General features: G+C 38.2%; 1 protein-coding gene across 4 annotated transcripts in view; it reads left to right on the top strand.

The window, feature by feature from the left end:
* ABCA5 (ATP binding cassette subfamily A member 5) overlaps positions 1-24,428 on the top strand; it is a 70,280-nt gene that overhangs the window by 5,473 nt on the left and 40,379 nt on the right. For 2 of the 4 annotated variants that reach the window (XM_082604966.1, XM_082604965.1), the window contains 8 exons: positions 5,689-5,808; positions 13,295-13,499; positions 15,252-15,413; positions 16,312-16,400; positions 18,151-18,380; positions 20,524-20,665; positions 22,002-22,190; positions 23,618-23,765. In XM_082604966.1, coding sequence (XP_082461092.1) covers positions 5,707-5,808; positions 13,295-13,499; positions 15,252-15,413; positions 16,312-16,400; positions 18,151-18,380; positions 20,524-20,665; positions 22,002-22,190; positions 23,618-23,765 — 1,267 coding nt within the window. In that variant the 5' untranslated portion in view covers positions 5,689-5,706. Of the gene's footprint in view, positions 1-5,526; positions 5,560-5,688; positions 5,809-13,294; positions 13,505-15,251; positions 15,414-16,311; positions 16,401-18,150; positions 18,381-20,523; positions 20,666-22,001; positions 22,191-23,617; positions 23,766-24,428 lie in introns of those variants that run through there. The other 2 variants (XM_082604967.1, XM_082604968.1) reach the window with 2 other exon arrangements.

Below are 24,428 nucleotides of genomic sequence, written 5' to 3' on the forward strand. Positions count from 1 at the left end.
CAGTGGGAGGTGCAGGCTCCCCTCTTTTCTTTTTCCTTCTGTCTTCTCCCAAAGGACAAACATTAATTCTCAGAGACACTGTGGTCTCAGCACTTGAAGAAGCAGCACAATATTTCCCTCAGCACGTGTGGTTTGCAAGGAGCCTTTTACAGTAGTTACTGCTTCACATCATGATGCAGAGCCACCCTCGCCTGATTTATTCCCCACGACCCTCTTCAAATTGCACCTGCTTAGACTCTGTGGGTTGTGGGTGCCCAGGTGGGCAAAGAGGTTCATTGTGGTCAGTTCATAAAAACCTGTCTACAGCTTGAAGGCACTGGTTAGGTGAACATTAAACTAAAAGTTAATGAAGGATCAATGTTAAGAATGTTTCATTTTAGTTTTCAAACACCCAAACCAGGTGTTTACTTTCTCGAAGAAAACAAGCAGTCAATTGATTTTTCTTCTTTAAGATGTTTTGTTTTAATAATTTGAGTAGATGGAAGTTCAAGGTTATTGAAATTTAACATTTTTCACATGATTAGACTGGAGCTTATGAATATAAGAAGCATCAGTTTGTGCAGGTGAGTCATAACACTGATTCATCTATATACTTCACAACAGAGTACTTTCTGGTCAGCATTTTCTTCCCTTTGTCCTTTGGCCATCCATTCTGGGGGAATCTCCTTGACTCCGTCTTCATTCTAACTCACCAATTTGGCATTCTCCCCAGCTAGCAAGAATTTTATTTCTATCTGTCTGTTCCATTTCCAAATTCTCTCGCAGCTTTCTCTTCATTGCTTTGTCCTTGTTTCATGAGTATGATATCTATCCCTTGAGGATATTAGTTATACTACTTTTATAGACAGCAGTGATCAACATGTGTAATTACTTGCCATGTTCCAGGCACCATTTTCAGCTTTATGTGTATTTATTCTTTTGGTCATTCTGACAGGAACAGAGTAGGGACACAAAGTAGGTAATTAAATAGTTAATCCCACTAGGGGATCATAAATCAAAAAGTATGGGAGACCCTGTAAGTTAACAGTCACGCAAGAAAGCAGGTTTGCTTAACAACAGAACCAAGCAGCAGAAGCACGAGACATGCCCCCAAACAATAAAACAATGGTGGCATTAGACCCACATCCTGCCGGCAAGTGAAGCCGGCAAGTTAATGATCCTTGAGAAGGGGCTTACATGTCTGCATGCACTAAGAGCAGAGATATCGGGGAAAGGTGACATTACACCAAAACCTGAAATAATTTACAATATCATAGTATGTGGAACAGTGCCGCCGTTTTGCTCCTTTCCATAGCGCCATGACGATCCCGGTTGGGCCATATGGGGTCAAAAACTCCCCCGCCCACCATGTAGGAGGAGTTAATAGTGGAAGACTTGAAGAATGAAAAGAAGGTGGTCTTTTGCCCCCTCCCCACTTTTCCTTTGCTTATAAAAATGTAGCCCACTGAGTTCTCAGGGCGGCACTCCCTTGCCTGTGGGCTTGTATCTCTCACAAGCGTCACACACTCTTCCTTCCCTCTCACTCTGCCTCTCCCTGAATTCTTTCTGCGCTGAGACAGAAGACGTTCTGGCTGAGGAAAAATGATGAGGAAGAAAAGTCTACCTAGAATAGAGCTCAGGGGCAAAAGGAAAACAGCATGAAAACACCTTTTGCTTCAGAAGGGATTTTGTGCTTTGGAAGAAAGGACAAAACTGAGGCTGAATAGACACTGAAGTGACTCCTTTGATTAGTCATTGTATATCATCTTCTGCAGAGACGTTTCCCTGTTAATATTACTTTAAAGCTACTTTAAAAACTACATCAGTGGTTCTCCACTTTTTATCGGGCCCTGCACGCTCACTCCCATTAGCGTCAGTGGAATTGTACACTTAGTAGGCAGGGAGGCATGTGGGTCTTTAACATTTCCCTTTGTTCCTGACACGCTTCACTTTGAAAACCGCTGTTACCCTTCGGAGTTTTCTAACCGTGGAGTTAAGAACACATTATACTGTTACACTGGTTGAGTCCTTTGATGCGAGAAATAGAAACTGATCTGGCCAGCTTAAGTGAAAATAAAATATACTGGGTAGATAATAGGGCATTTCACATAGTCCAAGGAAGAAGAATCAGGTTTTGGACACAGTAGGTATCAAACCTTAGGGGAAAGCTTAGTACCGAGAATGTATGAACTTTCTTAAATGCCTCTATTAATCTAACTGTTTCCATGAGTCCCAGTCTCTGGATCTCTTAGTTAAAAATCCCTCTCTACCCGGAGAAAACTTAAGTGCTACCGCTCAGAGGTGGTCGTGGTGATGGTAGTCGTGGTGTGTCTGGTGGAATGGCGGGGTGTGTGCACAGGTTCATGGGCTTCAGGCAAGGCTGTTAAAGACTCAACCCTGAGTCCAGGGAGCAGTTCTCAAAGGAAGGAAGAATACTGTGAGTCCATCAGCTGCTTTAGGAGGGGCCTGTTTTCTAAAAATGAAGCATCAAGTAGGCAGCGTTCAATTTGAATGAATAATTCAGTGGCTCCCACTAAATGTGTTTTGGCAGATAACTTGAGAATGTTCTTGCTGTTAAATTGGTTAGTGTTTCTATGTTTCATAGTAAATCATCCTCGAATGAGTGTGATCCGTCTGCCTCTCTCTACCTTCCACCCTCCCTCCTTCCCTCCTTCCTCTCTTCCTTTCTTTCATCGGCCTAGAGATGATCACCAACTCATTGCAGGATCTGATCTAACAGGAATGAGGCTGTTGGAAGAATTTATTGAGTGTATCCTCCTTTCTTGGCTGCTGCAATTTTGCTCTTTTTAATTTACTCATTTAATATTTTTACAGTATGTCTAATTGTGTAATTACTTTTTTTCCCCCACCATATAAGGAACACATATTGATGGGAAAATTGAGAAAATAGAAAAAAACACAGAAGGAATAAAAGTTGTCTAAATCTCATCGCTAAATTTAAGACAAAGCTCTCTACTGTACATATAAAGAGGATGTTTATTTGATCCAAACTTTAATTATGTATATTGCCTTTTGGGGGGTAAGACAAGCTGCCTCTAAAAAGTTGCCTGCTTTTTTATCCAGGTGGAGACAGTCAGCCAGCTTGGAACAGACTGTTCTTGTTGTAGAGGGGGTCACACCAGTGGCTGCCATCAAATAGCTTTATATAAAACAAAGAACAAATATCTCTCTGAAGAAGGCTTAGTGGGACTTTTTTGGTGTCTCCTCCAAGCTGCCCTCTCGATACCTTTTTAGGTGACGGGGCCGAGCCATTTGGAGTAGGGACCACGGAGAGTGCACTCGGCAGCCCGGCCAGGCTGCCTTCTGCTTGCATATAACCTCTTTGAAGACCTGCGATGTGGCTCCAACAGAGGTCCACTCGCAGAAGGGGCCCCAGGGGCCTCCAGAGGGTCAGCTTAGCCTGGAAGAGGGCTACTGGGCCTGTGATGCGGTGATTTAGGTCATACAGCTCAAAAAGTATACCGAGGTGAAACTTGTTTCCGTCACTCCAAAGTGAAACCCTGTACTCATTAAGCACTTTCTCCCCTTCTCCTCTGGCAACTACTGGACTGCATTCCATTTCTGTGGATTTATGTATTCTGGAAATTTCATATAAGTGGAATCCTATTTGACCTTTTGTGTCTGGCTTCTTTCACTTAACGTAATGTTTTGGAGGTTCATCCACGTTGTAGCATGTATCAGTACTGCATTCCTCTTTACGGTAAATAGTAAATCATTGTGTGTATACACCACGATTTGTTTTTCCCTTCGTCTGTTGGTAGACATTTGGGCTGTTTCTACGTCTTGGCAGTTGTGACCCTGCGTGAACGTGCACTTGTTTGAGTCCCCATGGAATAGTGGGATCATGTAGGAACTCTGTTTAACTTTTGGGGAACGGCCAAACTGTTCTCCTCAGCAGCTAAACCACTTTGCAGTCCCGCCAGCAGGGTATGAGTACCCAGTTGAGCCATGGAGTTTCTTATGAGAAATTTGCTCTCATTCAAAGCAGTATTCCTGTAGGTGATGCAGTGGTTATTCTCTGGCTGCTTTCAAGATTTTTCACTGTCTTTAATTTTTAGCAGTTTAATCACGATGTGTTTGAATGTGGATTTCCTTCGATTTATCCTGTCTGGGTTTCATCAAGCTTCTTGAAACTCTTAGGTGTTTCATCTCTGGCCAAATCTGGGAAGTTTTCAGCCAGTAATTCTGTAAATAGGTTTTGCAGCATTAACACACTTCTCTCTTTCTGGGTCTCTGATCGTTTGAACGTTAGACCGTTTGTTATCGTCTCACAGTTCTCTGAGGTACTGTTAATTGTTAAAACAGCAACAACAACAAAACCTCTTTCCTCTCTTTTGTTCAGATTGAGTAGCCTCTCTTGATCTATCAAGTTTACTGACTGTTGTTCTGTTGTCTCCATTCTGGTTTTGAGCCCATTGTATGGATTTTGTTTATTTGTTGCTGTGTTTTTCTGTTCTAAAATCACTGTTTGGTGCTGCTTGATACCTTGTTTCTTTGCTGACACTTTCATTGTTTTCAAGAATGAAATGAAAGTTTTCTTGCCATTGTTTGCTGGAGCACTTTTTAAATAGCTGCTTTAAAGTTTTAGTCAGATAATTTCAAAATCTGTGTCATCTTGGCAGTGGCACCTGTGGGTAGAGTTGACATTTTCAGATGCTTCATTACCGGAGTCATTTTGGGTTGTGTGAGACTGCAGGTTTTGTTTTCATCCCGTAGAGAGCATCGATGTCTTCTTTTAGTGTGCTGTCCACCTGGTTAGGTTCAGGTCTTCAGTTTCTGCCCACATTCTCTGAACTGTGGTTCTAATTTCGGTTTAGTTTTCAGAAGCCTTTGCAGTGCAGTTTGGATCTGTCCGTGTGTGCCGCCCAGTGACCCATCTGGATCTGGGCAGTGGGTCTGTCTGTGAATTCAGTTCCTCAAGTGTTTGGTGCACAGAGCAGGATTAGATCCACGTTTACCCAGATTGGGTGTTAGTACAGGAGCTAATAAACAACTTCATTGCGTTACTTCCCTGAACTCCTCGTTTCATTTGCTCTCCCTGCTACTTTTTGATTCCCCGTGGCTCCTCTTTTCCATCTTCCAGCTGCCAAGATAGGGTTTTCCTGCCCCACCGGGCCACGCACTTCGGCGACTGCATGTGCCGCATTCAGGGCCCTGTGGCTGGAAGGAAGCAGAGCAGAAAGCGGCGGGCTTTGTCCCCCAACCTTGTGGAAGAAGCTCCACTCAGAGGAGAGAGTTTGGCTGGGTTCATCTTTCATCACTGCAGTCTGACACTGCTGTAAACGGGGTTGCTTGGGGACAAGGGCACAGGAGAATGTAGAAAAGAATAAAAGACTGGGTGTTTCCTCGTTCTCCGTGAGCAGAAGACTTCCGTTTCCTACCGAGCCAGAACTAGAGAGCTTCCTCCGGAGCTTTCTCTGTGTCCCAGTGCCCACTTCCAGTGCGTTCAGTTTAGAGGACACTGGAAAAGAAAAAGTGGAATTCCGGTTCCCCCTTGTTTCACGTGCTACTATTTACTTTTCAGGATCTTCACGTTACCGTTCCATGCCTTCTGTCCGGGTAGGAGAGACAGTGTGGAGTGTGCTTAACTATCTAGCCTGAGGCTGAAGAATCTGTCTTTGACATTAGAAATGGCATATACTTGACTGTGTGGTTCCAATTTCTTTTTTTCCAATCTCCTTTCTTTAGTAAACTAATCCAGAAAACATGGCTACTGCAATTCGGGAAGTTGGAGTTTGGAGACAGACCAGAACACTCCTACTGAAGAATTACCTAGTTAAATGCAGGACTAAAAAAAGTAGCGTTCAGGTAAGTTAAATGACCATTATGTCTTATTGCACCTTATTTTGCATTAATATGTTCCATCTTTAAAAGATAATTTGTTTTGCTGGATACATTTTTATTATAATTTTATATTCTTAGGTCCCTTTAACTTGCTTGTAAAAACTTGTTATGTTGGCCTCAGAAAAATATCTAAATTATCCCATGTTTTCTGAATGTCAAAAATTTTAATAACGATGTCTAAATTTAGTTAATTTCTAATATCAGTGCTTGATTTTGAACCTTGAGGCATGCATTTCCCGTTTCATGGAATGAAAAATAAATTCTGCAGATAACTTCATGGAACATTATTCCACAGTTTATTCCTTATGGCCGGCCATCTTTTGGACTCTGGATTGAATTGCCCATAATTACTAAAATTATGTCACATATTTGTTCCCACAAGCATACGTGACTCTATTATTTATTTATTTAGCATACATTGCTTTAAAAGGTGAAAGAAAGTAAGAACTCTGGCTAACCAGTTAATAGTGATTTTAAAGGATGGAATGATATTGTTAATCTTCTCCTGAAGCCAGCAGAACAAGTAAACAGCAAGATGGAACAATGATGAGTTCATCCCTATTAAAGTTGACTACTGAATATAATTGAGTATAGTTTTAGTAGTAGAAGCTTAGCTGTAATTAAAGCATGAGTTTTAATTCAGACTTGAATAAAGACATTTTTATGGTGATCCCTATTACAGATGTTTGGTAAGTTACTTTGAATAAAGTCAGGTATGAGTAAATTTATTATTATATTTTATATTAGTAATCTAAGATGTTTAAATGTTAGCTTTTATGTCATTTAAATGTATTATGGTGACTTGAATTTTAAAATATTTTAGTAAAATTGAATGTAAAGGAAAAATTCATATGCTGTTGGGTTGGGTTCAGCACAGTATTTCTTTTAGGATAGAATTGCTTTTATTTTTTGTACTTAAGAAAGGAGACCCAAGTTCCTCATGTTTTTTGTTAGTATTAGTTATATTCATAGAAATCTTTTTTTTTTTTTAATTTTTTTTTTTAATTTTTTGCCTTATAACAAATTTAATCAGTTATACATATACATATGTTTCCATATCCCCTCCCTTTTGCGTCTCCCTCCCAGCCTCCCTATCCCACCCCTCCAGGCGGTCACAAGGCACCAAGCTGATCTCCCTGTGCTATGCGGCTGCTTCCCACTAGCTATCTATCTTACGTTTGGTAGTGTATATATGTCCATGCCGCTCTTTCACTTTGTCACAGCTTACCCTTCCCCCTCCCCATATCCTCAAGTCCATTCTCTAGTAGGTCTGTGTCTTTATTCCTGTCTTACCCCTAGGTTCTTCATGACATTTTTTTTTCTTAAATTCCATATATATGTGTTAGCATACAGTATTTGTCTTTCTCTTTATGACTTACTTCACTCTGTATGACAGACTCTAGGTCTATCCACCTCATTACAAATAGCTCAATTTCATTTCTTTTTATGGCTGAGTAATATTCCATTGTATATATGTGCCACATCTTCTTTATCCATTCATCCGATGATGGACACTTAGGTTGTTTCCATCTCCAGGCTATTGTAAATAGGGCTGCTATGAACATTTTGGTACATGTCTCCTTTTGAATTATGGCTTTCTCAGGGTATATGCCCAGTAGTGGGATTGCTGGGTCATATGGTAGTTCTATTTGTAGTTTTTTAAGGAACCTCCATACCGTTCTCCATAGCGGCTGTACCAATTCACATTCCCACCAGCAGTGCAAGAGTGTTCCCTTTTCTCCACACCCTCTCCAGCATTTATTGTTTCTAGATTTTTTGATGATGGCCATTCTGACTGGTGTGAGATGATATCTCATTGTAGTTTTGATTTGCATTTCTCTAATGATTAGTGATGTTGAGCATCCTTTCATGTGTTTGTTGGCAGTCTGTATATCTTCTTTGGAGAAATGTCTATTTAGGTCTTCTGCCCATTTTTGGATTGGGTTGTTTGTTTTTTTGTTATTGAGCTGCATGAACTGCTTATAAATTTTGGAGATTAATCCTTTGTCAGTTGCTTCATTTGCAAATATTTTCTCCCATTCTGAGGGTTGTCTTTTGGTCTTGTTTATGGTTTCCTTTGCTGTGCAAAAGCTTTGAAGTTTCATTAGGTCCCATGTGTTTATTTTTGTCTTTATTTCCATTTCTCTAGGAGGTGGGTCAAAAAGGATCTTGCTGTGATTTATGTCATAGAGTGTTCTGCCTATGTGTTCCTCTAAGAGTTTGATAGTGTCTGGCCTTACATTTAGGTCTTTAATCCATTTTGAGCTTATTTTTGTGTATGGTGTTAGGGAGTGATCTAATCTCATACTTTTACATGTCCCTATCCAGTTTTCCCAGCACCACTTATTGAAGAGACTGTCCTTTCTCCACTGTACATTCCTGCCTCCTTTATCAAAGATAAGGTGACCATATGTCCGTGGGTTTAACTCTGGGCTTTCTATCCTGTTCCATTGATCTATCTTTCTGTTTTTGTGCCAGTACCATACTGTCTTGACTACTGTAGCTTTGTAGTATAGTCTGAAGTCAGGGAGCCTGATGCCTCCAGCTCCATTTTTCGTTCTCAAGATTGCTTTGGCTATTCGGGGTCTTTTGTGTTTCCATACAAATTGTGAAATTTTTTGTTCTAGTTCTGTGAAAAATGCCAGTGGTAGTTTGATAGGGATTGCATTGAATCTGTAGATTGCTTTGGGTAGTAGAGTCATTTTCACAATGTTGATTCTTCCAATCCAAGAACATGGTACATCTCTCCATCTATTTGTATCATCTTTAATTTCTTTCATCAGTGTCTTATAATTTTCTGCATACAGGTCTTTTGTCTCCTTAGGTAGGTTTATTCCTAGATATTTTATTCTTTTTGTTGCAATGGTAAATGGGAGTGTTTCCTTGATTTCACTTTCAGATTTTTCATCATTAGTATATAGGAATGCCAGAGATTTCTGTGCATTAATTTTGTATCCTGCAACTTGACCAAATTCATTGATTAACTCTAGTAGTTTTCTGGTAGCATCTTTAGGATTCTCTATGTATAGTATCATGTCATCTGCAAACAGTGACAGCTTTACTTCTTCTTTTCCGATTTGGATTCCTTTTATTTCCTTTTCTTCTCTGATTGCTGTGGCTAAAACTTCCAAAACTAGGTTGAATAAGAGTGGTGAGAGTGGGCAGCCTTGTCTTGTTCCTGATCTTAGTGGAAATGGTTTCAGTTTTTCACCATTGAGGACGATGCTGGCTGTGGGTTTGTCATATATGGCCTTTATTATGTTGAGGAAAGTTCCCTCTATGCCTACTTTCTGCAGGGTTTTTATCATAAATGGGTGTTGAATTTTGTCGAAAGCTTTCTCTGCATCTATTGAGATGATCATATGGTTTTTCTTCTTCAATTTGTTAATATGGTGTATCACGTTGATTGATTTGCGTATATTGAAGAATCCTTGCATTCCTGGAATAAACCCCACTTGATCATGGTGTATGATCCTTTTAATGTGCTGTTGGATTCTGTTTGCTAGTATTTTGTTGAGGATTTTTGCATCTATGTTCATCAGTGATATTGGCCTGTAGTTTTCTTTCTTTGTGACATCCTTGTCTGGTTTTGGTATCAAGGTGATGGTGGCCTCGTAGAATGAGTTTGGGAGTGTTCCTCCCTCTGCTATATTTTGGAAGAGTTTCAGAAGGATAGGTGTTAGCTCTTCTCTAAATGCTTGATAGAATTCGCCTGTGAAGCCATCTGGTCCTGGGCTTTTGTTTGTTGGAAGATTTTTTATCACAGTCTCAATTTCAGTGCTTGTGATTGGTCTGTTCATATTTTCTATTTCTTCCTGATTCAGTCTTGGCAGGTTGTGCATTTCTAAGAATTTGTCCATTTCTTCCAGGTTGTCCATTTTATTAGCATAGAGTTGCTTGTAGTAATCTCTCATGATCTTTTGTATTTCTGCAGTGTCAGTTGTTACTTCTCCTTTTTCATTTCTAATTCTATTGATTTGAGTCTTCTCCCTTTTTTTCTTGATGAGTCTGGCTAATGGTTTATCAATTTTGTTTATCTTCTCAAAGAACCAGCTTTTAGTTTTATTGATCTTTGCTATCGTTTCCTTCATTTCTTTTTCATTTATTTCTGATCTGATTTTTATGATTTCTTTCCTTCTGCTAACTTTGGGATGTTTTTGTTCTTCTTTCTCTAATTGCTTTAGGTGCAAGGTTAGGTTGTTTATTCGAGATGTTTCCTGTTTCTTAAGGTGGGATTGTATTGCTATAAACTTCCCTCTTAGAACTGCTTTTGCTGCATCCCATAGGTTTTGGGGCGTCGTGTCTCCATTGTCATTTGTTTCTAGGTATTTTTTAATTTCCTCTTTGATTTCTTCAGTGATCACTTCGTTATTAAGTAGTGTACTGTTTAGCCTCCATGTGTTTGTATTTTTTACAGATCTTTTCCTGTAATTGATATCTAGTCTCATAGCATTGTGGTCGGAGAAGATACTTGATACAATTTCAATTTTCTTAAATTTACCAAGGCTTGATTTGTGACCCAAGATATGATCTATCCTGGAGAATGTTCCATGAGCACTTGAGAAAAATGTGTATTCTGTTGTTTTTGGATGGAATGTCCTATAAATATCAATTAAGTCCATCTTGTTTAATGTATCATTTAAAGCTTGTGTTTCCTTATTTATTTTCATTTTGGATGATCTGTCCATTGGTGAAAGTGGGGTGTTAAAGTCCCCTACTATGAGTGTGTTACTGTCGATTTCTCCTTTTATGGCTGTTAGTATTTGCCTTATGTATTGAGGTGCTCCTATGTTTGGTGCATAAATATTTACAATTGTTATATCTTCTTCTTGGATCGATCCCTTGATCATTATGTAGTGTCCTTCTTTGTCTCTTCTAGTAGTCTTTACTTTAAAGTCTATTTTGTCTGATATGAGAATTGCTACTCCAGCTTTCTTTTGGTTTCCATTTGCATGGAATATCGTTTTCCATCCCCTTACTTTCAGTCTGTATGTGTCCCTAGGTCTGAAGTGGGTCTCTTGTAGACAGCATATATATGGGTCTTGTTTTTGTATCCATTCAGCCACTCTGTGTCTTTTGGTGGGAGCATTTAGTCCATTTACATTTAAGGTAATTATTGATATGTATGTTCCTGTTCCCATTTTCTTAATTGTTTTGGGTTCGTTATTGTAGGTCTTTTCCTTCTGTTGTGTTTCTTGCCTAGAGAAGTTCCTTTAGCATTTGTTGTAAAGCTGGTTTGGTGGTGCTGAACTCTCTCAGCTTTTGCTTGTCTGTAAACGTTTTAATTTCTCCATCAAATCTGAATGAGATCCTTGCTGGGTAGAGTAATCTTGGTTGCAGGTTTTTCTCCTTCATCACTTTAATTATGTCCTGCCACTCCCTTCTGGCTTGTAGAGTTTCTGCTGAGAGATCAGCTGTTATCCTGATGGGGATTCCCTTGTGTGTTATTTGTTGTTTTTGCCTTGCTGCTTTCAATATGATTTCTTTGTGTTTAATTTTTGACAGTTTGATTAATATGTGTCTTGGCGTATTTCTCCTTGGATTTATTCTGTATGGGACTCTCTGTGCCTCCTGGACTTGATTAACTATTTCCTTTCCCATATTAGGGAAGTTTTCAACTATAATCTCTTCAAATATTTTCTCAGTCCCTTTCTTTTTCTCTTCTTCTTCTGGAACCCCTATAATTCGAATGTTGGTGCGTTTAATGTTGTCCCAGAGGTCTCTGAGACTGTCCTCTGTTCTTTTCATTCTTTTTTCTTTATTTTGCTCTGCAGCAGTTATTTCCACTATTTTATCTTCCACCTCACTTATCCGTTCTTCTGCCTCAGTTATTCTGCTATTGATCCCATCTAGAGTATTTTTTATTTCATGTATTGTGTTTTTAATCGATGCTTGATTCATCTTTAGTTCTTCTAGGTCCTTGTTAACTGTTTCTTGCATTTTGTCTATTCTATTTCCAAGATTTTGGATCTGGGAAATAGAATCTTGGATCATCTTTACCATCATTATTCTGAATTCTTTTTCAGGTAGACTGCCTATTACCTCTTCATTTGTTAGATCTGGTGGGTTTTTATCTTGCTCCTTCTCCTGCTGTGTGTTTTTCTGTCTTCTCATTTTGCTTATGTTACTGTGTTTGGGGTCTCCTTTTTGCAGGCTGCAGGTTCGTAGTTCCCGTTGTTTTTGGTGTCTGTCCCCAGTGGCTAAGGTTGGTTTAGTGGGTTGTGTAGGCTTCCTGGTGGAGGGGACTAGTGCCTGTGTTCTGGTGGATGAGGCTGGATCTTGTCTTTCTGGTGGGCAGGTCCACGTCTGGTGGTGTGTTTTGGGGTGTCTGCAGACTTTTTATGAGTTTAGGCCACCTCTCTGCTAATGGGTGGCGTTGTGTTCCTGTCTTGCTAGTTGTTTGGCTTAGGGTGTCCAGCACTGTAGCTTGCTGGTCGTTGAGTGAAGCTGGGTGCTGGTGTTGAGATGGAGATCTCTGGAAGATTTTCGCCGTTTGATATTATGTGGAGCTGGGAGGTCTCTTGTGGACCAGTGTCCTGAAGTTGGCTCTCCCACCTCAGAGGCACAGCACTGACTCCGGGCTCCTCAATTTGGGATGGTGTGTTGTCTATTCATGTATTCCACAGATGCAGGGTACATCAAGTTGATTGTGGAGCTTTAATCCGCTGCTTCTGAGGCTGCTGGGAGAGGTTTCCCTTTCTCTTCTTTGTTCTCACAGCTCCTGGGTCTCAGCTTTGGATTTGGCCCCGCCTCTGCGTGTAGGTCGCCGGAGGGCGTCTGTTCTTCGCTCAGGCAGGACAGGGTTAAAGGAGCAGCCTCTTCGGGGACTCTGGCTCACTCAGGCCGGGCGGGAGGGAGGGGCACGGAGTGCGGGGCGAGCCTTTTGGGAGGTCTGGGGTCTTCTGCCAGCGTTCAGTAGGTGTTCTGTAGGAGTTGTTCCACGTGTAGCTGTATTTCTGGTGTATCCGTGGGGAGGAAGGTGATCTCCGCGTCTTACTCCTCCGCCATCTTACCCGGAAGTCTCTCCAAGGCTTGAATTTTTTTTCACCTTTTGGGAGGTCTGGGGTCTTCTGCCAGCGTTCAGTAGGTGTTCTGTAGGAGTTGTTCCACGTGTAGCTGTATTTCTGGTGTATCAGTGGGGAGAAAGGTGATCTCCACGTCTTACTCTTCCGCCATCTTACCCGGAAGTCGAGAATTCGTTTAGAATGAACAGTTTTGAGGAAGACAACAACTGAAACGGGGGTCCTCCTTCCTATTCAGCTGCTTCTCCGGAGGGATCGAATCAGCGCATGTCCCCGGCGCCGGCTGCCCGGGGGCCGCAGTGCCGCCGCGCCGCGTCTGTGTGTGATCAGCTCGGCCGGCCCCCACCCCACCTGCCCATAGAAATCTTGATGATTTTTGCTGCCATTGTTATATTTTGTAATCATTTTGTTTGTTTCCTTTATTATAGGAAATTCTTTTTCCACTATTTTTTTTATTTTGGTTAATATTAGTTAGCATGATGCATCCAAATAAGAAATATGAAGAAGTGCCTGACATGGAACTTAACCCCATGGACAAATCTGTCCTCTCTAACGTAATTCTTGGATTTACACCAGTGACTAATATTACAAGAGACATCATGCAGAAGGTTTCTACTGATCACCTTCCTAACGGTATTGTGAGTTTACATGTGTATTCTGTCTCTTGCAGAAAGCCTCTTCAGTATTTTGCTGTTTGCTTTATTGAGCAAATACCATTCTTAACATTTAGATAAATGTCCTTTCACCAAAACATAGTTTTATAGAAATACTAACATCATTTAATTCTGCTGCCTTATGATTCTTGTGAAACTTTAATTTGTAGCCTTGGTAATAGGAAGCATATTTTATGTTTTAATATTTTATATTTAATTCATAGACCTTTTATAAAATAAGCATATTTGTATAGTATAAAAGATTTGAAGGAATATTTCATTTTGATTCTGACTCACTATTAAGAAACTATTCCTTAGAAACTATTAAGAAACTAGAAATACATGGTAAAGACAGTAATGCCGATGCCAGGATGATTGATTTAATGAAATGCTGAATTGTAGAAAATAAGAAAATAACCTGTTATCCTCCATCATATAGGATTGTTAGTTGTAATTGACTTCTAGTGTGTGTCACACATTATTGGATAATGTGTCACTGAATAGAAGGTGTTTATACAACCATGAGCCAGATAGCTTTCTCCCCAGTGGTTTCTTTCTGGTGAATTACTATTTAATATTTTTATCTTACTAGTATAGAATACACTTGTTGGTTTATCATATTAAGCATAAGCAGCATGATAGCCTTAAGAATTTAGCATGTCAGCTAAGAAGAACTCATCAGAAACGTTGAGAATGAAATTCATTGGTAATTCTGAGTAGGACCAAAGTATATATGCTAAAGAAATCCAAGTGGGTGTGTATTAAGTTATACACCAGAATAGTAGAAATGTATGTAGATTTTTTTTTTAAGTTCTGTCTTTTTAATGGCAGAACTCTGAACGTGAGATTGTACATACATACGTGGTAACTTAACTGGTAGGGTGTTGAATTAACACCCTCTTGCTTCAGATCAATCCTGGAGTTCCATGTACACCTTCAAGGGTCTGGAAAATCATGAGAATTAACATTTAAGTAATACTTAATAATTTACAAAGCATTTTCATGTCTGTAACTACATTTGATATTAACAACCCCTTGTGATCAGCTAGGTATTGTGGGTGAGGATACTAAAGTTCAGGGAATTAAATTGCTTACCTGTTCTCACACAGCTAATAAGTAGTAGGACTGCTTGCTTGTAAATAAAACTTCAAGAAAATGTTTAAAAATTAAGATTATTGATGTGAAAAGAGCTGAATGATGATTACAGTATTTTTTCATGGATCTTCTAAGAAAAGAACAAGCAGTATTGGGTTTAAATGGCAATTTTTATTCAAAGAAGAGTGTGTCATAGTTACTAAAATACATATTTAGTTTCTGAGGAAGGATTATGGAATTTTCTTCATAAGAAGGAATATTTGAAAATAAAATATCCACTCATTTGTCAAGGAGTTATTTGTATGGTTTTACTTTGACATAGATAAGTGATCTACATATATTGCATATAAAGTATATGATCTTTTATTATGTTAATAACTTATGTGTTACATAACACATACATAATTTATGTAATCAAATGACAGCTAAGAAATAGTGTCTGTAAAATTGCACTATTTTAATATCCATTTTTTAGGGGTTTTTTAGAAGAGCTGTATTCATTTTCTAAGAAGTTAGAGCATCAAACAAGTGCTTATAAAATATTACATTCATCAAATATAATGTTAAATTTGGTGTATTGTATTACAATAAACCATTCAAATTTGTGAGCTAACTAAATTGTTATCATATTTTATAGTCATAATTACCGAAGAATATACAAGTGAAAAAGAATTGCTAGCATCCAGTCTTTCTAAATCCAGCAACTTTGTAGGTGTGGTTTTCAAAGACTTCATGTCCTATGAACTCCGTTTTTTTCCTGATATGATTCCAGTATCTTCTGTTTATATGGATTCAAGAGGTAAATGGCCCTAAATAATCAATGAAAATGAGTTAAATTCCCATTTTTGCTGCTCTTAGTTCATATGCAAAATTTGATGGTGTCCACCATTGGCATTTTAAATAATAGTTATTCAGATAAGAAGACTGTCAACTGTAGCATAAAAATATGTGTATATTTATCAATCTACGTCTATATATATAATATGAAGTATAATTTATGTAACATCCACTTTAATTTTAATACATTTATATTGTTTACAGTAACAAAACAAAATTTTATCTTGAATTATATGACATTCTAAGTCTGTTCTTTTCTCCATGTAATTGTTTTCATATGTGGTATGGCACATACCTTTAAAATCTCAAGGTCTTCCACCAATAAACTTTATTAGTTTTATGTTGGAAACATGGAAAACAGCGTTCACTGCCTAAACCTCTGAAAAGATAATTATCAACCACAAACATTTCTTGACTCATGTTAAAGTCACTGTTAAGTACTGTATTTGTGGCTTGATTCCGCAAAGCCCTTATAGAATTTTTCTTTTTTTCTGTGCTGTTCACCTGGACTTGCCCTTGCATCTGGAAGAGCTTTAAAGCTGATAAGTCATTGTAGAATGGCTTGCCTTAAAACAGAAAACTGATTTATTTTAAATAACTATGTTTACCATTAATTTCTTTCCATTTGTATTCATTTACGATTCAGTATCCTAACACATGTAACTCTTTAATTTCAAAAGTTTGAAGTAAACAATAAGGAACGTGATAGATTTTGTTTGCCTTTGGAGGGCCATTGCTTATTTTCTTTGGTCCTGTAGAGATTGATTAATTATATTACTTTGGTAACCCCGTGTGTGCTGCCTTTAAAGAAAACACGTGTATATTGCAGAATCTTATGTCTCACATTTTTTTCTCCATAGCTGGCTGTTCCAAATCATGTGAGGCTGTTCAGTACTGGTCCTCAGGGTTCACAGTTTTACAGGCCTCGATAGATGCTGCCATTATACAGGTAAATATGAAAAAGGAAGAAAATAGAGTCAAACTGTATTTTACCAATCATCCCCTAAGTCTTTACCATAGGATTTCATTTGACTGCTGTCCAATGTACAAAATACAGAGGGGCTTCCCTGGTGGCGCAGTGATTGAGAGTCTGCCTGCCGATGCAGGGGACACGGGTTCATGCCCCGGGTCCGGGAAGATCCGTGGAGCGGCTGGGCCTGTGAGCCATAGCCGCTGAGCCTGCGCGTCCGGAGCCTGTGCTCCGCAGCGGGAGGGGCCACAGCGCTGAGAGGCCTGCGTACCGAAAAAAAAAAAAAATAGTACAAAATACATAACTTAATACAATTCCTTTATGGAAAAAGATAAGGGAGAAGTCATATTTTCTGACCTAATTTTTTTGAAACCCACCTTATTTGATGGTTTCTAAGCATGTGATTCAGCATTCTGTATACCAGTATTATCATATCTGTGTGGACTGTAGATAATATTTATGAAAGGTCTACATTTGCAGACTTTTTCCCTTGAATAAGCATAACTTAGTTTAAAGAAGGTGAGTATCTTTATCTTAATCACAGTGGTAGATTTTATTTCTTACTTAACAAACATTTATCACTTGTTCGCCAAACATTATTTCTAAGAAGTTATGTACTAAGATCAACCCATTTAATCTTTAACACCCCTATGTTAAAGGGTGCTGTTATTGTCTGCATTTTATATGTGCACCTTAAGCACAGGAAGGTTAAAAGTGACTTTCCAAAACTCAGTTAATTAGTGGCAAAGCTAATTCAAACTATCGCTTTTGGGCTCCCAGTTCTGTATTTTAATACTGTACTGCCACTAAGATTGTGTATAAATGTTGCATTTACATTCTAAAGACATGCTTAGACCTGATCCATTGTTTCACATTTTAGCAGAAATGAACAGGAGACCTTGAATAGGAGACCTGTGTCTGTTGGTTGTTAGACTGCTATGTAGTAAAATGACTACAAAAATAATGCTTTACTTGACTGCATTGTTGTTAGAACCATATGAGATGATATATATAGAATTGTCTTATAAACTCTCACAACGTGGTATAATGTGTTGTAGATACAGTATTCAGTAACACAGAAGATGAAGGTAGTGACAGTGAAATATAGGGCATATCACATTGACAGTGTTAAAAGTACTTATTTGTGTTTTGGCCAAAGACCTTAGCTGTCCACAACCCAGACCATACTAGATGAACAGGTAGAGCAGACTTCAGTTTAGCCATTCATTTGAATGTTAATTAGAAGTGAATCGTATGGCATAACTAGTTTTGTTATTCTGTCTATATGCGTGCTGCATATATAGATTTTAAAACAATAGGACTTACTATCTAAAACAACATTTTAAAAAGAGTCATTCTTTCATAGTACTAGTAATCATTCCTTAATTCCTCAATTTTATAAATGCATGTTTTTATTAAGATGCATATAATTGTCAGCTAAAGGTGATAATGTGCAGTTTTATTTTCTTTGACAAATTATTTAATAAAAATTTATATACTTCCCAACTTCAGAGTTTAAACTTTATGACATGCTTCCAGAGTGAGTAAAAGCAGTTTTCTATAGGTATCATGATGTGGGGGTCAATCACTTTATTTCTGGTGTGTAGCTTTTTGAGAATGGTATTTGTACGAGGTTATTGATTAAATTTGGGGGTATAACTGTCACATTATTTTAGGGGCTACTATCAGAACTAAATAAATTGGATGTATTTACATTTTCTAATTACAGTTGAAGACCAATGTTTCTTTTTGGAAGGAGCTGGAGCCAACTAAGGCTGTCCTTATGGGAGAAACTGCTGTTGTGGAAATAGATACCTTTCCCCGAGGAGTAATTTTAATATACCTAGTTATAGCATTTTCACCTTTTGGATACTTTTTGGCAATTCATATCGTGGCAGAAAAAGAGAAGAAGTTAAAAGAGTTTTTAAAGATAATGGGACTGCATGACACTGCCTTTTGGTATGTTATTAAGACTTTGTTATTCAGTGTGATTAATAATCGTGTAAGTATATACAGATCTTCAGAATATTGTGATTTTGTCGTTCACCTGACTCGATGAGGTGCTGATCCTGTTTCCTCACAGTTACTGCCTTTGTCTCGGAGTTTGAGACCAATCAAAATGCTTCAGCAATTGATTGGCTTGTTTTAACATAAGGGAGGTGAGCTTTGGAAAGCTCATGTGGATATTATATATTTAAATTTTATTTCATATTTTGTTTGAATTGATGAGGCGTACTCCATGTATTTCAGTGTATATTTCAGTGTATAGAAAATAGGAGATTTTGGAAAGTTAGAAATTAATTGCCTGTTACAGTCCTCCTCAGGTATCATAACATATACATGTTATTAAAATGTAATCAAAATGACGGAAGCTTGTGTATGTGGTATATGGGCTTTCTTTCCCCTGGAGAAAGTTACTTCTGTGAATTTTTTAAGATGATAATATGCAAATAATTTCTAGAGAAACAAATGAAAAAAGTTCACAAATGAGCACATTAGCATTTTTATACAATGATAATTTTACAGAGGCATACATTTTTATAAATAATTCTAGGTGTATTTTTCTTACTTTTTCCACTATGTAATAACAACATTATTTTGACCTCTTCTGGGGGGAGAAGTTAATACTGTTGCATGTGAGTTATTATTGTAGACCGTTTTATTCCATTTAGCTCAATGCAACAGTTAAAACACTTTATGTAATGGGGTCATTCTGTATGACATAGCATCTTTGCTCATTTTTTTTTCTCCTGTCGTTTTACTAGTGATTGTTTGTTTTTTTTTTTAGATGTCGGGAGTAGGAGTTTATTAATTTATTTTATTTTTGCTGTGTTTGGTCTTCGTTTCTGTGTGAGGGCTTTCTCTAGTTGTGGCAAGCGGAGGCCACTCTTCATCGCGGTGCGCGGACCTCTCACTATCACGGCCTCTCTTTTTGCGGAGCACAGGCTCCAGACGCGCAGGCTCAGTAGTTGTGGCTCACGGGCCTCGTTGCTCCGCGGCATGTGGGATTCTCCCAGACCAGGGCTCGAACCCGTGTCCCCTGCATTAGCAGGCAGATTCTCAACCACTGCGCCACCAGGGAAGCCCCTAGTGATTGTTTTTTGAGATACATTGGTTATTAAAGTATTCTGTGAGGAAACAGTAGCTGGAAGGCAAATCTGTTTCTCAGTGCCTCAGTTTTGCCTCTGTAAAATAATGGTTTTAGTTTTGGTAGTTCAGATATCTTTTAGCCCTATCTTGGTGATTTTATGATAGCATACATTAAATTATCTGCTAACTTGAAAAATGAAAATAAAATGAAACTAAATACTGTGGTGATTTCACTGAGCTCTGATTATGAGGAGAAATTTTGAGTCGTGTAGTGAATCCATTGTTGATCTTCCTGATCTCACATTGTGTTCCTGTAGTAATTATGTTGTTGATTAGCAAGGTAACCTCTACTGTCTAAAGTACCAAAAGCCATCAGTTTGTTGCATGTACCATAAAGAAAATTGTCAGTCATTAAACTCTTTTGTATTTTTTTTTTTTTTTTTTTTTTTTTTTTCTGTACGCGGGCCTCTCACTGTTGTGGCCTCTCCCGTTGCGGAGCACAGGCTCCGGATGCGCAGGCTCAGCGGCCATGGCTCACGGGCCCAGCCACTCCGCGGCATATGGGATCCTCCCAGACCGGGGCACGAACCCGTATCCCCTGCATCGGCAGGCGGACTCTCAACCACTGCGCCACCAGGGAGGCCCTAAACTCTTTTGTATTTTAATAAAATCAGAAGTATTGTGCATTGTTGAACTTTTGAGGGTTTTAGATTTAAATTAATCATGAATTTCTATAAATCTGTACAGTTTTTTTTGACTCTTGGAAAGATAGTCACCATTTTATCTCTGTGTCAGATGATACTTTTACTGACAACCAATACTGTATTTTTAATTACGTATGAGAGCTTTAATTTTCAATAGATGAGCATACAAAGAAATGAAGAGATTGGCTTAATTTTAAGAATAAAATGTCTAAAATAAAGCTGAAGCTTTGTTTAAAATGTTTCTGTTTTTTTTTAAATTGTTAAAGCCTGTATCTTTAGCCATAAATGTATCTGTGTTCCCATTGCAGGCTCTCCTGGGTCCTTCTGTATACAAGTTTGATTTTTCTCATGTCCCTTCTCATGGCAGTCATTGCAACAGCTTCTTCTTTATTTCCTCAAAGTAGCTGCTTTGTGATATTTCTACTTTTTTTCCTGTATGGCTTATCATCTGTAAGTACTTTCACTTGAAATGGGAATAAAGAACTGTCAAAATATTTGATTAATAAAGTCTTACTGTTTGGTTTACTTACAGTCGATTTCCCGTGAAAGACAAGATTGTTACTAGGCTACTGATACATGAGTTGTATCGTTGTGCCTCCATATTTTTAGAAAAGTTACAGAATATTCTCAAGTTTAAATTTAACTCGTTTTCATATGATGTATTCCACATACAGTTCCTCTGTGTCTGTCTTTCACTGTCTTCGTTTAATTGTGCTTATTATACACCATTAAGATTGTCTGGCACTAGACTTTTTATTCCTTTGTTTTTATGAGATCCTGACTGTTTCAAGTTAATTTATGTTACAGGATGATGTCGTGTAAAGATATATCTTTGTAAATATAGCTCTTTGACAGTGTTGATTTCCATTCGGTAGTTTGGTTAAATGTTGGATGTTCATGACAGGCTTTTGTTTTAAGTGGTCCCAGTTTCCATTCTGATTGGCTTATGTGCCCATGCTGTATCCGTTGTTAAATATTTTGACTATCACCCCTGCTCTTTTTTTTTTTTTAACATTTATGTATTTATTTATTTTTGGCTGCGTTGGGTCTTCGTTGCTGCGCACGGGCTTTCTCTAGTTGTGGTGAGCGGGGGCTACTCTTCGTTGCGGTGCGCGGGCTTCTCATTGCGGTGGCTTCTCTTGTTGCGGAGCACGGGCTCTAGGTGCGCGGGCTTCAGTAGCTGTGGTGTGTGGGCTCTGGAGCGCAGGCTCGGTAGTTGTGGCGCATGGGCTTAGCTGCTCCGCGGCACGTGGCACCTTCCCAAACCAAGGCTCGAACCCGTGTCCCTTGCATTGGCAGGGGGACTCCTAACCACTGCGCCACCAGGGAAGTCCCATTCCTGCTCTTTAACATGATAATTTACAAATAACTGATATGCTCCTCTGTATAATTGCCTGGTTTTTAACTGGCTCTGTTTCTTGTCAACATGTGAAGTTGAAAAGATGGGCTCTGTGTAAAAGCCTGTTGACATACTGTTTTGCTCATATTGTCCGTATCTAACTGCAGAAACACACGGTGGTTTATGGCTTCTACAGTGCTGAGGAGATCGTGTTTGCCTATTACATAGATAAAATGCAGTTTTTACTATTTGTCGGTTTAAATTTTGAATGTAGAGCACTATTTGTATGAAGATTAAATATCTCACCATGGCCTTTAGAAATGAATTGTATTTTAATGAATGTAGTTTCTAATGAAAATAACTTGTTCTTTCACAAGGAAAATTTAATTTTCTTTTCATACCAGTGTATATGAACAATGCTTTAACCTTAATATTTATATCTTACAGGTATTTTTTGCTTTAATGCTGACGCCTCTTTTTAAAAAATCAAAACATGTGGGAATAGTTGAATTTTTAGTCACTGTGGCTTTTGGATTTGTTGGCCTTTTGATAGTCCTCATGGAAAGTTTTCCCAAATCTTTAGTGTGGCTTCTAAGTCCCTTCTGCCAGTGTACTTTTTTGATTGGTATTGCACAGGTAGGTAATATACATATCTTGCTTTCACGAAAGATTTTCTTTTCTCTCCACTTCCATGCAGCATATTATACTACCGTGAATACTGCCCTTAGATTGCAAAAAAAACTATTTAAAATTTTCAACATGAAAAAGGAATGATATTTGAATATTGGAGTACATTTTATATTGGTTTCATTTATATTTTCTCCATTTTTAAAGTTTTTTATTTATATGACCTGTTTATAAATAAGTTCTCCACTTTTCACTTTAGTGTATCTCAATAATCTGTTTCACTGCAGTAACCCAGTTTGTTAGAAGTCATTGGTTTATGCGTCAGGTAATCTAGATTGCTCTGTGGCCTGGTTTTATTGCTCCCTATTGTAAATTTATCTCACATGTGTGCCTGGGAGAAAATTGTGTGTGAAGCAGAACAAATTTTTCTTGTAGTAGTGAAAGTAGTACCTTGTGGATTTTATACGTCCAGCATTCATGAGATTATCTTTACCTAAATAGTATTTAGATTTATAAATTTGGTTTTTATTAGTCTTTACGGGGCACTCAGGTTCTAAGGGGAAAATTCTTATAAGAAACTGCTTTATGTATTAGAACACAAATTTGGTTAATGTGTAAAGAAAAAATGTAATTACTTAATACAAGAGATTATTCATGTTGGCTGGATAGACTTCTGATTTGTGAGACTTTGCTTGTTGATGAGTATTGAGTTAAACGAATTTTAATTATTTGAGACCTAAGAGCTGTTATTACATGTTTTGAGAGTCCACTGAGTCCCCTTAGGAAGGGAGAATTATAGATTCATAGGTTTATGTTGAGTGGGAGGAACTTTGAATGTCATTTAATTCACCTTCATTTCACAGGTGAGGAGTCTGAAATCCAGAACAGCATAATTAAAGTTTATTTACTTAATGGCAGGGCTGAGACCTAAACGAGGCCTCAGTCTCTATTGCTTTCCTTCTACTCTATCACATATAGCTACTATGAATAATTTAATAGCGGTGTTAATTAATTATAGTACCTTCTCCCTTTTCAGTGTTGAAAGGTGCTGACCATAAGTTTATCCTCTAATACTTAATTTGTCTGACTGCTCTGTGGACCGTAACCCTTTTGTTTGCATTAGTTTTTATTTCATTTGATAATCATAGCATTAGAATTATTGTACATGCCCCAAGAATAGATGTATACTAGTTTTAGAAGCACAGCATTGAAAACATGGTTGAAAGGGGTTGCTGTAATAAACTCATGGTTTGGTCAAGTTTATTGTTTTCTTTATAAATTCATGTCACTAATTTGGTAGACTGTTTAATCTGTTAAAAGGCCCAGTGTACTGACTCTAGATATTATAAGAAACTCTAAATAGTGTTAGCTATTTTATAAAATGATAAAATATTTTATCATTTTTATATAATAAAGTTGGTGTTTCTGTTTTTCAGGTCATGCATTTAGAAGATTTTAATGAAGGTGCTTTATTTTCTAATTTGACTGAAGGGCCATATCCTCTAATTATTACTATTATCATGCTGGCCCTTAACAGCATATTCTATGTCCTTCTGGCTGTCTATCTTGATCAAGTCATTCCAGGTATGCAGGTAGTTATTGGATTTTATGGTAAAGATATTTAGGTTACTTTGCCCACATAAGGTTAACTTAATTAAAAACTTTTTCTTGTAACTAAGTCGTATTCACTGTTACAGCTTTTAATTTAATTTTAAATAAGTATATTTCGTACCTTATGCATTAACTGCTAGTGAATGTAAGGAGATTGTGGGTGAAAAGAGATCAGTTTGTTTTGAAAGCCTTCAGTCCCTAATTGAACTCCTTAACTCAGTCCTTCCCCACATCCACCGATTTGGCTACAGTGTTTTGTTATTTTCCCCCATAAGCTCCTACGCCACGAGCAACCTTGTGACCCCTCCCATTCCCCACATCCCTCATCCTGCCCTGAAGCAAACTTGTGTGGATTCAAAATATCACTAAATAACCAACACCCCCTTTCCCTTCCCCCCTGAGTTCCTCATTCATTTTATCTGTGTGCTAGACCTGCAGTCTTATATGGAAAGACACATGTGGCTTTTAAAACTTGAATTACTTAGAACTAAATAAACTAACAGTTCCTTCTCAGTATCGCAAGCCACATGCCAAGTGCTCGGTAGCCACGCCTGGCTGTTAGTCACCACACTGCAGAGCACAGATGAGGACATTTCTATTGTTGCAGGAAGGCATGGTGGGCTTTGCTGTGGCACG

This window comes from Mesoplodon mirus (genome assembly GCF_964341445.2).
Source record: "Mesoplodon mirus genome assembly, chromosome: 18".
Lineage (NCBI taxonomy): Eukaryota > Metazoa > Chordata > Mammalia > Artiodactyla > Ziphiidae > Mesoplodon > Mesoplodon mirus.